This window comes from Lagenorhynchus albirostris, chromosome 8, assembly GCF_949774975.1.
Source record: "Lagenorhynchus albirostris chromosome 8, mLagAlb1.1, whole genome shotgun sequence".
Taxonomy (NCBI): Eukaryota; Metazoa; Chordata; class Mammalia; order Artiodactyla; family Delphinidae; genus Lagenorhynchus; species Lagenorhynchus albirostris.
This window is the reverse complement of record NC_083102.1, coordinates 75,108,602-75,123,548: the sequence shown is the minus strand read 5'-3', so window position 1 is coordinate 75,123,548 and position 14,947 is coordinate 75,108,602. Positions and strand designations below refer to the sequence as shown.

General features: G+C 41.4%; 1 protein-coding gene across 2 annotated transcripts in view; it reads left to right on the top strand.

Moving 5' to 3' along the window:
* The window catches only part of IGF2BP3 (insulin like growth factor 2 mRNA binding protein 3), a 137,492-nt gene that overhangs the window by 38,717 nt on the left and 83,828 nt on the right, over nt 1-14,947 (top strand). For both annotated transcript variants that reach the window (XM_060157156.1, XM_060157155.1), the window contains exon 3: nt 413-461. In XM_060157156.1, coding sequence (XP_060013139.1) covers nt 413-461 — 49 coding nt within the window. The remainder of the gene's footprint in view (nt 1-412; nt 462-14,947) is intronic.

The following is a 14,947-nucleotide window of genomic DNA, read 5'->3' as shown; positions in this document are numbered from 1 at the left end:
ATCCAAGTTCCTTGAATTCTGTCCATGGACCCCTTGGCTGTGATCTCAGATTAAGAACATCTGGACTAAGGCTTTGTTTGTGTTCTGGGACGCTTACTTTGAGGCTAAAGGGTTTGAACTTAGAATATAGTCATCAGATGAAATGTTTTTCAAACAATGTATCTGCCAATTTTAGTGGCTTTTAGAATAAGCCATAACAATCCAATGATGCTAGATTTCCAAACGGTCTCAGTATGCATATTGTGATAACTTTGTCTCCTTTTTCCTTCTTGGGCTGCCTTTTCTTATTATATATTAGTTTGTAATTGATATAAAGTATTTAAAGTAGTTTCTAAGCATCCATGTTGGCTATTAATATCTTCTGCATTTACTTTTTTTTTTTCTTTTAAAAAACATTTTAATTCTTCTGCAGGATTCGGAAACTTCAGATACGAAATATCCCGCCTCATTTACAGTGGGAGGTAAGAATTTCTATATTTAAAACTAAGATTTTAGTATCTAAGCCTATTGGTAGTTTTTCCAAAGGTTTTTCTCCTTCCAACTCATGGATGTGCTAGAACACACATGGTTCTTCTCTTTTATGGTCTGTGTCTTGCATTGGGCTTTGCTTTGTAAGAGTATACTATATCTTTGAAAACAATCTGCTCTTTGAGATATTTAAAGTTGAAGTAAGTTCTGGGGTAACTGCGTAAACTTGCTCATTCAATCATATCCCACAGAATCTTGTTTGAGATCTTTCTGATGAGTTTTGCTAATTGTATTTAAATATGCAGTTCCCTCCTTGGCAATTTTTTAAAGAGCAAATACTGCTATTTATGCCTTATTTTAAAATGTTACTATGCTTTCTTTTGCTCACATGGTGGCACTGTAGTAATTGTATATAAACACAAACCTTTTAGCACAATTGAATAGCCTGTGTCAGCAATTTCCAAACCATGTTGATGATGTCATGGTGAGAATTTGAGATCCCAGTAGTTGAAAAGATAAAAGGAAATGTCTGTTGACTCTTCCAGATGATGGACCTGAAAATTCTTAAAAGCTACTTTGGAGAAGGTGGTGCAGGGAAAACTGCTCAGCTTTTGTGTATTTTTAATATAAAAATCAAGAGTAACTAGCTTTGTGTGTTTCACATTAGTGTTCTAAAATGACATTTGAAGAGTCACTAAACCAGAACCTTCATCAAAATGCAAAGAATGGTTAAAAGGTTTCTTTGGTGGTGAGTTTAGGAAAGCTGGCCTGAGGTCTCATTCTCCAAGGTCCCAGTTGGTCACAAATCACTTATGCTCAGAATATTTTACAGCACATTTATTTTCAGAACAATGTTATTGAATTTAGTCTTTGTAGGACTTGGTTCTTTGGTCTATGTTGAATATTTTTCAAGTTATATAATGTATACTTTTGTAGATAGAAACAGTGACATTAGATTAAACTCAATGCATTTTCTTGTTTTAGTTTAACATTTGTTTAGGAAATTCAGTATCTTGGAGGATGAGTCCCTGAATCAAGTGTCATGGTATCAAGATTACTGGTTTAATCCCCTTTTTTATTTATGTGTTTTTTTTAATTGGAGTATAGTTGATTTACAATGTGTTAGTTTCAGGTGTACAGCAAAGTGATTCAATTTTATATACATATATATACACATATATATATTGGGTTGGCCAAAAAGTTCATTCTGGTTTTTCCATAACCTCTTATGGGAAAACCTGAATGAATTTTTTGGCCAACCCAATATATACATATATTCTTTTTCAGATTCTTTTCCATTATGCGTTATTACAAGATATTGAATATAATTCCCTGTGCTCTACAGTAGGTCCTTGTTATTTATTTATAGTAGCGTGTGCATGTTAATTAATCCCTTCATTTTAACATGGGTTGTGTTAAATATGATTTTCTACTTGGGAACTAGATCTAGTGTAATGTAGCTTTCAATGAAAGAGTCAAATGGTGGCAGCCAATTTTAAGTAAGTGAATTGTTAGTGTAGTAGCATATCAGCTATAGGCAAGTGGTAGTTTCCTTATAATTCATTCATAGTATCTCTTCAAATTTAGATTGCAGTGGCTTCTTGAGCATTGTTGATTCTAGTTTTGGTGGCTTCTCAAGATTTTAGTTCATGGCATTCTTCTTCATTCTGGGTAAAATTTAATCTGTGAGAATAAATCTTTATTTGCCACATCTAACTTTTTTTTTTAAATTTCGTTTTACCCTCCCCCATAGTCCTTTGAGGTAAGGTGAAGTTGGTGACATTATCTCCATTTTCAAATGGGCAAATATGGGCCCCACAGGGTTCAAAGAATTAAGTAAGAACAGATACTGAATTTAAAGAGACGTGGAACTAGACTTTGAAACTCTTGACCTTTGACCCCTTTACAGTTTAAAGGATGGTTTGAAATACTGATTGACAAAAACTATTGAGGGCTTGTTAGGAGTAGGATGAACTACTGGGATATTTCCTTTCTTTGAAGGCTTGAATGACCACCATCTGTTATTTCCTTTTTGAGGAGTCACTTTGTGTAACATTTTATTTGTACATACTGAGCCTGCTGGTTGTCTCGTGCCAAAGCCTTATAGAAGGTGATAATTTTGCAGTTATATGTCTGGACTCCCTTTATAATGGAAAAATTGGACTTTGAATCCACGAATTAATCTTAGAATCACTGAAAATGTAATGACCAGACATTACATGCCTCCTGATTTGACGCAATAGCAACAAAGATGAAAAATTCTTGTCAAAAAAATAGAGGTTTGACTGGATTCAATTTCAATCTGACTTTGAGTTTATAAGAAGTATAGACAGTAGGGGCACAAATGAAATGATGCCATGAAGAAACCTAGCCAATTCCAGAATATGGGACATTCCACAGGACAAATGACATTGTTTAGTAATCAAGTGATGGCATATTAAAAGGGAAGGGGACTGTTACAGAATAAGACCTATGAGAATAGCAAAAAAGCAAGCATACACCTGCACTAAGTTATTTGTGAACCATGTAAACAGTCCTTAGGAGCAGCATGGAGTATCTAGAAAAGCCTTAGAGTTTTTTGCAGGAGGCTTTTGGCGTCAGACTTGGGATTACATCCCAGCTCCACTGCTTACTAGATATGTGATCTCTGAACCATTTTTTAAAATTGTCAAAGCCTCATTTTCCTCCTTTCTAACATGGGGATGATAACAGCCACTTGATTGGGTTGCTATGGGTGTTAATAGGATTATGCATGCTCAAACCCTTAAAAAAATGCTTGGTACATATAAGTGCACCCTACATTTTAGCTATGGTATGAACAACAAATTCATTTCCTCCCAACTTAAAGTTCTTGTGCTTAACTCAGATGCAGCCTATATAGCACACACAAAAAAACAGGTATTATACCAGGCGGAATTAAATGTGGAGAATTACACAGATGCTAGAGGGCTGAATGAGCAAAGACGGAATCCATAGATAGTGAGGACTATAGCAGCTCCCACCCTGAGGCTGAGTGGGGAGGAAAGGGGTCAAGGGAACAGGGTGAGGTTATCAGATCCTAGAATCTTGAAGGAAGAGCTCCGAGTAGCTGAGGGTGAGCAAAGGATGCTCCCTGGCTGTGGCTGGTGCCTGGGATGGGGGAAGAAGGGAAGTGATGAAGCTGGTTCTGGGAATGCCCAGAGCCGCTAGAGTCCCAAACCCATGGCTGTTAGGATGATGCTGATAAATGGGAAGGAACACGTGTCATCTCCACTCGTGCTCTCCAGTCCCCATCTTGTGCATTCTGTCAGCAGAAACCACCAGGGAATGGCTGGCATAGGTGCGATAATAGGGCAGAGTCCCAGTCCCAGCATCACAGAGTTGGAAGGTGTATTTGGAACTGAGAGCTTAATTTCCAGTCAGAGTCCTATCCCAGAAGTGAAAGTTCCTCCCCTGTTCTGCCAGTGCTTTTCTAAGCCATTTTCTGTGAGGTCATCAAAGAAATGACAGAATCTGGGACCATGGCAGAAACACCATGAGATAACAGTGCTATGAGGCGTTTTATAAGGTCTGTAACTGGATTGTTGATTATCTTTATACCACTGTGATACTTTATTTTATGTTTTTATTTCTTATTTACATTACCTTTTTACCACTAGATCCTGCTGAATGACACACAGGGATTCCTCTCAAGTTCTTGGAATACCACGTCATGCACGCTTTGTGTGTCATGTGGGGCTTAAATGATTTCTAGCCCATTAGTTTTGGTTGATGGTAAAGTGCACTCAAGTGTTCTGGACTGGCTAAATGTTTCACTGCTTAAGTGTTTTGGCAGATAAAGATATGGGGAAACTAACTTTTGGAAGGACCTGCTGCTGGAGAATTAGGTAGGTTTGTTTTTTCCCCCAAATAGGTGGAATGTAGAAGGGAAATAGAAGAAACTGTTTCTACTCCCCCTCCAACCCTCTTGCCTGAGGTACTGGAAGAATAGATCTGTGGTGTGACCAGAACTGGAAGGGCTCCTCTACAAATAGTCCTAAGGTTGGACAGATCTGCATCCTCAGATGCCCTAAGGGATGTAAACGTGTGTGATAAGGGTTTGAGGGAACACCTTGGGCAAACACCAAAGAGGTGAAGAAGGGATAGAGCCCCAGAACACTTGACTTTAGACACCTTTGAGAAGAATCCTTTTTTCTTTTGCCTGACTCAGTGTCTTAAATTGGCCCCATTTTCTGAATTTAAGGGGTATCTTTCTTCATTTAAAAAATAAATTGCCAAGGCCTTAGGAAAGGACTTCTCAGAGTTTTTCCTAATCTTATCATCTTAATAGTACTCTCCAATCAAAGTTATTAGTACTCATAAAATGTTAAAAGGGAATACCCTCCCGGAAGGGAAATGTAACGCCCATTAATTATGTAAATGAAGGGTCTAGAGTAAAGGGCAAGTTAGGTTCTCATTTGGGGATCAGGTATTGAAAGTAGAATGATGCTTCCACAGAGGTTAGTGTCTGGCAGAACAGACTGAGCTACTGAGTTAGTGGTTTGCATCATAAGGCCCTGACTGCCCATGCCTGGAGTGACTGTATTTTCTGAGGCAAAGTTTTGAATATATGATCTGACAAATACTTATGGGGAATGCATAATTTAAAATTACAACTTGCTGGAAAATGCAGAATGTCTGTTGGCTTTACCTCAAGGCCTGGATATCAGATTTTTCCTGGACTTAATTGAGGTGAGAAGATGAATATCTTGAGAAGAAACTCTGAAGAGGTTTCCACACTGTAAGATCCATATTTCTGCCACATGTGTTGTCTGGTGTGATTGAATAAAGGAAGTGGAAGCTGTCTCCTGGCCTAAACATAGGGGAGTAAAGGGGGGCTCTTCATAACTAAAGCATCCTCAAATTGCATCCAGGCTTCTGACATACCAGGGGGTTGGTCTCTGGTTCTTGACATGGAAGGCAAGTTACCAGTATGCTGAAAATGAAAGCCCAAAACTACAAGTCGAACATTGCAATGTAAAATATTCTTTGCTTTTTTTCCTCAGCAGAGTTATCTTAATGATTTCTCTTTCGAAGTTCTTTTTGATTGTTCTGTGTAAGCTTGAGGCAATTTTTGGAAGTAAGTAGATCTTGTAGGAAATCTTAAAAGGCTTTTTCTGTTGGGCCATAGGATTGCCCTAACAGAACACTTTCTTTATTGAAACACTTTGGCTTGTTAGTTTGAACCCACCCCCTAGTAACCAGTTTGGAGAAAGTTGACTTCTAGGGCATAAGGAATGTTAGAAAGCCTTGGCTTCTTTCATGATGAAAAGAAGTTTTTTCTCTGAAGTTTGGGGGTGGGGAGCGTGGCATGAGTGGTAAAATGTAGTGGGACGAGGCTGAACTTCCCTGTAAATTACACTCAAGCGAGTTACATCCGCTCTCTGGCAGAAGGGCTAAAGCTTTAGAGAGATGCCTGTGTTTCAGACTGTAATGAAAAATACACTGTAATAGGACACCTTGTGAGATGAGGCTGGTACTTATTTTTTTTTAACGTAATTTTATTTATTTATTTTTGGCTGCACTGGGTCTTCGCTGCTGAGCGCAGGCTTTCTCTAGTTGCGGCGAGCAGGGGCTACTCTTTGTTGTCGTGCACGGGCTTCTCGTTTCGGTGGCTTCTCTTGTCGCAGAGCATGGGCTCTAGGCACGTGGGCTCAGTAGGCGTGGCACACGGGCTTAATTGCCCCACGGTCCGTGGGATCTTCTTGGACCAGGGCTCGAACCCGTGTCCCCTGCATCGGCAGGCGGATTCTTTTCTTTTTTTTTTTTTTTTTTGCAGTACGTGGACCTCTCACTGCTGTGGCCTCTCCCATTGCGGAGCACAGGCTCCGGACACGCAGGCTCAGTGGCCATGGCTCACGGGCCTAGCTGCTCCGCAGCATGTGGGATCTTCCCAGACCAGGGCACGAACCCGTGTCCCCTGCATCAGCAGGCAGACTCCCAACCACTGCGCCACCAGGGAAGCCCCAGGCAGGCGGATTCTTAACCACTGCATCACCAGGGAAGCCCCTTAAAGGTTGCCTTTTGCAGCAGACATCTTGGAGTCGTAATGTAGTAGCAGAAAAACACTGTTCTGGGTTGGTGATTTTCAAAGTTCTCTCTTTTCTTCGGAGGAGATGGTATGGCAGAAACCTGGTATGTGAATATAGATAAAGTTAGAGTTATTCAAAGGTGGCATAGAACCTTGCCTGCTGGTTCCCTCTTTGGCCCCCAGGGAATCCCTTGGCTGCAGGTGTGATATTGTGGTTTATAATAAAAATATATATTTGCTCTTGGTCCGTTTCTGACCCAGAGCTCCTTAAAACCCTTGGAGTTTCGTAAGTGGTGAGATGATGAAGGTGTCTTTTGTTAAGTTAATGATATGACTTTTGGAAACCGCTTAAGGGTAAGAGCTACTGACCAGGTGACTAGAGGGTTAGAACTTTGAGTCACAGTGTGCTGTCACCCACCCCTGCCTCCGGGGACGGGAGAGGGTGCTGGAGGTTGAATTAGTTGCCAATGCGAATGATTAATCAATCATACCTATGTAATGAAGCCTCATAAAAACCCCAAAGGACTGGATTTAGAGAGCTTCCTAGTTGGTGAACATGTGGGGAAAGTGGTAAAGTGTGGAGTGCACTCGAGAGAGCATGGGAGCTGCACACCCTTCCCTCACACCTTGCCCTCGGCACCTCTTCCATCCGGCTGTTCCTAAACTATATTCTGGTGATCCAGTAAGTTAAATGTTTCTGTGAGCTCTTTGAGCTGCTCTAGTAAATTAATCAGACCCAGGGAGGGCTTGTTGGAACCTCCTGTCTGTAGTTGTTTGGTCTGAAGTACACGTGACAGCCTGGGCTTGCATTTGGCTTCTGAAGGGTGGAGGGCAGTCTTACGGGACTGAACCCTTAACCAGATTCTATCTCCAGGTAGATAGTGTCAGGTAGATAGTGTCAGAAATGAGTTGGATTGTGAGACGTGCATCTAATATCTAAGAGTTGTTTATTGGTGGTGTGGGAACACCACCCCTCCACACTTTGGAATTGGGTCCAGGAATCTGAAAGAAGAGGTTTTGTTGGACTGTTTGAAGATCACCATGGCTTCAGTGAATTTGAGTATGAACGGTTGTTAGAAGTAGTTGATCTCTGTCAAGTAATTTTGAAGGAACTTTTACAACAAGTATGAGACCGTTGACACTGATAGGTGATCTTTCTTCTCCATGGCCTGACTCTGAGCACTGGCCAATAAATAGCTGACTCTTACTGAGCACTAATGTGCCGGGTGCTGAATTAACTTGTTTTAATCTTCACCACAGTCCCATGTCCCCATTTTACAGATGAGGCAGCTGAGGTCAGAGAGGTGAAGTAACTTGCCCAGGGTCATGCAGCTGGAAAGTGGTAGAGTTTCTGCTCTTAATCAGGTTACTCAAACAGAACACTTCCCCTGAAAGGTAAGTTTCTATTTCTTAAAATTATCATCATTTATTTGCTTTCACCATGCCCCTGAAGGCTGGACAGTGAACCCAATAGAAACTGGATCCTCCCTAGGTCTGGAGGAAATATGTGGTTATGAGTGATGAATGGGCTTGGACAGGTTATTTGCGGAAGTTATTGGTAAACTGTTCCATTTACAGAACCGAGGGTGGTAGAGTTCTTCATGCATCGTTGCTCTGGGATGGGTCAGGCTTTGCTTCATGAGAGATGAGCTGGTGCAAGGGGTTTGGGGAATACCAGTGTTTCCCTGTGACCCCTAGGTGAGTGGTGTACGCGGCACGTATTTCTGCTCCTAATCTGCTGTCTCCCCGTGTTTACCATGCCCTTGCACTCAATGCCTGGACTTGTGTCCTGTGCTTTATAGTTCTTCTGGGATGGTCATCTCAAAGATCTCTATGCCCTTTATTTAAACTTTTTATTATGGAAAATATCAGACATAAACAAAAAGAAAGGCTAATATAATGACACTCAGTTTCAACCATTATCAATATATAGCCAGTCTCTTTTCTTTTTAATAACGCTAACCTCTTCATCCTTTCCCAGACTACTGTACATAAAGTACATCCTAGACATCACGTCACTTAATTCAGTAAATACTGAATGCATCCCTAAAAGTTAAATGTCTCCAAATTAGTTTGCTAGGGCTGCTGAACAAAGCACCACAAACTGGGTGGCTTAAACAACAAACTTTTAATCTCGTAGTTCTGGAGGCTAGAAGTCTGATAACAAGATGTCAGCACATTTGGTTCCTGCTGAGGGTTGTGAGAGAAAGATTTGTTTGAGGCCTCTCTCTCTTTGGGTAGTTCCTTGGTTTGCGACAGTGTAAATCCACCCTTCATGTGGTGGTGCTGCTGTGTGTGTCTGTGTCCAAATTTCTCTTTTTTATAAGGACACCAGCTCTACTGGATTAGGGACCACCCTAATGACCTTGACTACCTCTGTAAAGACCCTGTCTCCAAAAATAGTCGAGCTGTGGTGCTAGGAATTAAGACTCCGTTCTGTGAATTTTGGGGAAGACACAGTTCAACCCATAACAGTCTCTTTAAAAAATAAATGTATTAAATGAATAGTAACTCTCACATATCAAATCTAATCATTCATATTTCCTTGATTATCTTTTTAAAAAAACTATTTGAGTCAGGATCCAAATAAGATATTTTTCAAGACATTTAATCAATAGGTATGTCTTTTTTTTTGGGATGCGGGGGAGGGTGTAGTGTATTTGTTGAAGTTGGTTTATTCTGCAGAATGTTCCCCATTCTTACTTTGCTGAACTACATCCATGTGTGGTGACTTACCATGTTCCTCTGACCCTTGTGGGACTTGGATTAGACTCAAGTTCACTTTTGGTTTGTTTGCACAAGACAAAGTAATAGGTGGTGCTGTATTCTTATATCAGGAGGTACATGATGCCTGTCTTTGGGTTATGAAATGCCATTGATCATTGCTTAGATTCATTGTCGTGTGGCTGCAGGATGGTAATACTCTAATTCTACAATTTCTTCATGTATTAGTCAGAATGCGTTTGTAAAGAGGAACTTGTCCTTGCAGGCTATTGAATTACTCTACTGAAGTACAGTTTGTGTAAGAGAGATAGGAAAAATACTTCATTCTTTCCACTTATTTACTACCTTATAAATATTGGGTGCCTTGGCATCCTACAAGGGTAACCAATGAGTTGTTTTTGTTTTTGAATCAATGAGTTTTTGTGTAACTATGAGCTAATGAGTTTAAACACACTTGGGTTTCAGAATTACTGGAAGCATTCTTTTTTAAATTATTTATTTATTTATTTTTGGCCACGTTGGGTCTTCGTTGTTGCATGCGGGCTTTCTCTAGTTGCAGCGAGTGGGGCTGCTCTTCGTTGCAGTGTGTGGGCTTCTCATTGCGGTGGCTTCTCTTGTTGCGGAGCATGGGCTCTAGGCTCGCGGGCTTCAGTAGTTGTGTCACATGGGCTCAGGAGTTGTGGCGCGCCGGCTCTAGAGCACAGGCTCAGTAGTTGTGGCGCACGGGCTTAGTTGCTGTGTGGCATGTGGGATCTTCCCGGATCAGGGCTCGAAACCGTGTCCCCTGCATTGGCAGGCAGATTCTTAACCACGGCGCCACCAATGCAGTGCCTGGAATCATTCTTATTGATACTGAAATTCTCCTCTCCTGAGAGGCCTGTCCTTTTGATGCTTCCTCAATAGTGATAGCTTCCCTGATGGTTGGTTTAAGAAATTCCAGGTTTGTCACATACATTTCCTGTTTCAAGGGGTGGAATCGGCCCTTTCTTCAAAAAGCCTGCTTTCTTGGGAAATGGTATTTAGAGATCACAGTGTGATCGTGCTCCTCCTGGGACCACGTGTGTTGGTATTTCCTTGGTTGTTCATTTTCTTTCTTTTTTAAAAATATTAATTAATCAGTTAATTAATTGGCTGCGCCACATCTTAGTTGTGGCGTGCGGGATATTCGTTGCTATGTGCGGGATCTTTTAGTTGCGGCGTGCGGGATCTTTTAGTTGCGGCATGCGGGATCTAGTTCCCTGACCAGGGATTGAACCTGGGCCCCCTGCACTGGGAGCGCAGAGTCTGGACCACCAGGGAAGTCCCGGTTGTTCATTTTCTTTGCAGCATTTATGCCCTCAGTTCCTTTCCCTGCAGGTTTTAGTCATGGTTACTCTTGTGTATTATTCCCCAACATGTGCTTCTCCATTCTTAAATGTGAACAAATCTGTGCACCCTTTGTTTTTCCTCTCTTAGAAGTTCCATTTGTTCCTACTGTTTTTGTTTTCTACTTGGAAGCAAACATTCACTTGAATACCCATTGAATTTAAGGTGTCTAAAACCGATTTTTTTGCCTCTCGAATCATCGCTTTGCTTTCTCTGTGAAATTTAATATGACTTAGGTCATGTGGGCTTAGCCTTGAGGTTATCCTTCACTTTCCTCCCTTTTGCTCTCTGGCCACAGGACACCCGGTGTCCTTAAGGTCCCCCCACCCCTACCCCATGCTGCCTTTGGTGCGCTTTCTTGTACCCATGGCCACCACCCTGTAGAGGAGTCAGTCGTACATCAACCAATTAAAGCATCTCACCAGCTGTAAATGGGAAAAACAGCCCATAGGCACAACCAGCCTATGGAGGGGTGGCCATAGAGGGCTACTGTTGTGTGTTCTCAAGCTTTAAAATCATCTTTAGGGGTGCCTGAGCACTAATTTTAAGATTCGGTGTTAGTGCCAAGTTGTGAAATTGCTCTTTCAATTTCATAATCTGCAAATGAGTCCTGTAACTCTTCAAATGAAAACAATTGGTCCTTTCTGTCTGAATTACATTAAACTATCCACAACCACAAACAGATTACTTATGGTTGTAAATAGGAAAGGTCATAAAAAAAGAGGTTTTGGTTTCAGCAGTATTCACTTGAAGTCATGGGAGATTAAAGAAGAAATAATTGGTAAATCTCTGTTTCTGGCTTTTTTTTTTTGACTTAAACAAGAGAAGCTTATTCTCTCACAGTTCTGGAGTCTGGAAGTCCAAGATCAAGGTGTCAACAGGATTGGATTCTTGCCTTTCTCTGGCTTTCAGGTGACTGCCTTCTCACTGTGTCCTCACATGGCCTATCCTCTGTGTGCACAGAGCCCCGTGTCTCTTTCTCTCTCTCTTTTTTTTTTTAATTGGAGTAAAATTGTTTTACAATGTTGTGTTAGTTTCTGCCGTACAATGAAGTGAATCAGCTGTATGTATACCTATATCCCCCCCCCTTGGACCTCCCTCCCACCCCATGCCACCCATCTAGATAGTCACAAAGCACCAATCTGTTTCTGTTTAGATTGGCGATTAGGAATACGTGCGATCCCATGAATAAAGACTGAGAGGAAAAGAAGTTAACTACTCGTGGGTGGGAGATAGTGTAATAGTTATCCAGACTTCAGTGCTCCATGGCCAAACGGCCAAAGTGACTTTTAAAAAACTTTAAACATTTTTAAACTTTAAATCTTTTTTTTGCACATGATCCAATAGATCTTTGTTTTAAACTCTCAAGAGCCTTAAAAATACTTACCCTTGTTCTTTTCTGTGCAAAATGGTAACCTAAGTGTGAAGTAAGAGCCTTGTCGGCCTGATTGAGAACATCGAGAGAGAGGACCTTTGTCGTTTTCATTGACAGCATTTCTGATATCAGATACATGGTGTCTTCTCCAATACCACTTCTCTGACCCTCCAACAACAACTAGGTGTCCTACAATTCAATTCAATTCTGATGCTAACTATCGGATTTAGTGTCAGACGCCACAGGTTAAGGGTTCCGTCTCGCAGGACTGCCCTCGTTTCAGGTGCCAGGTGCAGTGGGATGCCAAGTCTCCTCACCTTTTTGCCTGGCTGACTATAAATCTGGATGGAGGGTCCCACAAGGCCCCCACTCCCCTTGGTAATTCACTAGAATGGCTCACAGAACTCAGGAGAAGTGCCTTACTTACTACTACTATAATTTACTATAAAGGGTACAACTCAGGAACAGCCAAGTGGAAGAGGTGCATAGGGTAAGGTATGGGAAGGGGGCGTGGAGCTTCCATGCCCTCTCCGTTTCCCGTTCTCCCCACATTGCCGCATGTTCACCAGCCCAGAAGCTCTCCGAACCCAGTCTTTTTAGGTTTCTATGGAGACTTCCGTACATATGTGTGATTGGTTAAATCACTGACCATTAGTGATTAACTCAGTCTCCAGCCCCTCTCTTCTTCCCAGACGTGGAGAAGTGAGGATGTAAGTTCCAAACCTCCAATTGTGCCTTAGTCTTTCTGACGACCAGACCTTCATCCTGAAGCTATCTAGGGGCCTACTGAGAGTTGCCTCGTCAGAATAAAAGACACTCTTGTCACTCCTATCATTCAGGAAACTATGGGATTTAGGAGCTCTGTGTCAGGAACCAGGGACAAAGACCAGATATGTATTTCTTATGCCACAGGAGACTATCTTATCCTCAGTGCCTGGCATCACTTGGCATAAAACTTTTCGAAGAATGAGTGGTAGAATAACAAGTCGAATTGTAATCATACACTTTATTCTAGAAGGGCATTCAGGTAATTTAGAAGAAGGCATTCATAAACCAAGTAGACTACCAAGTAGCACGAGCTGAAAAAGGAGGCCAAGAAAAAAAAAACACCCCCAAACAGAAAACAGACAAACAAACAAAAACTTTGGTGGGATCAAAGATGATTTGGGAATAAGGTTAAAAATCACCCTTGTGTCCTACACAGTACTTTGGGCTCTCCCTCCCCTTTCTCCGCTTCTTTCTCCTACCTCTTGCTACGGTTACCAGTTTATTATGAAGGATCCAAGTCAGGAATAGCCAAATGGAAGAGATGCATAGGGGGGAAACGGCATGGTGCTTCTTGCCCTCCTACATGCTTCCCTTTTCTCTCTCCCTCAACTTTTTTTTTCTTCCTGTTTTTGAAATCACAGAAGTACATTTAAACAAAACAAAACTCCGAGTCCCACACTGAAGTTTTTGCTTCTTGTGACGCCTATTAGAGAGCAGTTGGACTGAATCAAATGTGAGTTTTGTTCTATTAACGCTGTGATGTGTACAATAGTGGATCAAACTCAGTGGATATCAAAATGAGGTGTGAGAGTTAACCTATAATTTAATGGGACATTTGTGTCTCTCTCCCGCCCCCCCACAGTGAGGGTTTCTTCTTTAAACAATAGTGAAGGGAATTCCCTGGCGGTCCAGTGGTTAGGATTCGGCACTTTAACTGCGGTGTTCTGGGTTCAATCCCTGGTCAGGGAATTAAGATCCCACAAGCTGCATGGCGTGGCCAAAAAAATAAATAAACAAAAAACAAACGAACAAACGAAAACAATATTGAAAACTTCAGTTTAAGGAGAAAATGAGTCAACTATTTCAAAATACTGAAAAAATTAGAATGTTTAATTTACTCATATAAACCATTTAAGAACACACATAAAAGGACAACCCAGAAGGGCAAAAGTCAAAACACTAACAGTTGTGTGATAGGGTTGTAGGTAACTTTTATTTTTTTACCTTCTTCACAGGAGCTCTGTTTTCATCATTGAGACCCCTTTCCTTCTCTTTAAGGGAATTTAACTTAAATACTTTCATTGGAAACTCAGATTGAGTGTATTTTAAGGATGAATATAGGGCTCATTTGATAACCAAAATAGGGATAAGTTACTGAGTCCAAGAAGAAAATGGAGGGAAATAAGCCTGATTTTAAAGAAGAAGCTTTAAGATTGATGGTCAGGGACTTCCCTGGTGGTACAGTGGTTAAGAATCTGCCTGCCAATGAAGGGGACAGGGGTTCGAGCCCTGGTTGGGGAAGATCCCACATGCCGTGGAGCAGCTAAGCCCGTGTGCCACAACTACTGAGCCTGAGCTCTAGAACCCGCGAGCCACAACTACTGAGCCCACATGCCTAGAGCCCACGCTCTGCAACAAGAGAAGCCACCACAGTGTGACGCGTGTGCACCTCAGTGAAGAGTAGCCGTGTCTCGCCGCAACTAGAGAAAGCCGTGTGCAGCAATGAAGACCCAATGCTGTCAAAGATAAATAAAGTTATTAAAAAAAAAAGAGATTGATGGTCAGGAAAGCTTACAATACTCTGTCAGATACAGGTAAACTACTAGATAGGAAATCTCTCTTAACATCCTTCAAAATAATTGAGTATTGAAATCCATTGAAAATGGCATGCCATTCAGGTAAACTGGGGGCCCCTGATTTGTTCATCCTAGAAAAAGGGAGTCTTCAGGATTCAGACAGGACAGTATGTTATAGAGACTTGGGTTACAGGGTGAGGAAGATGTTAGTCTTGTTGTTTTTCTTTATGACTCTATCATGTTCTTTTTTTTTTTTAAACATCTTTATTGGAGTATAATTGCTTTACAATGGTGTCTATCATGTTCTTGATGTCATCCTGCCGACTGGCTTATTATAAAAAAAGTATGGAATTAAGTATGCTTGAAAATGGCCTTTTTGGGGGGTAGAAATTTCTTTGCGTT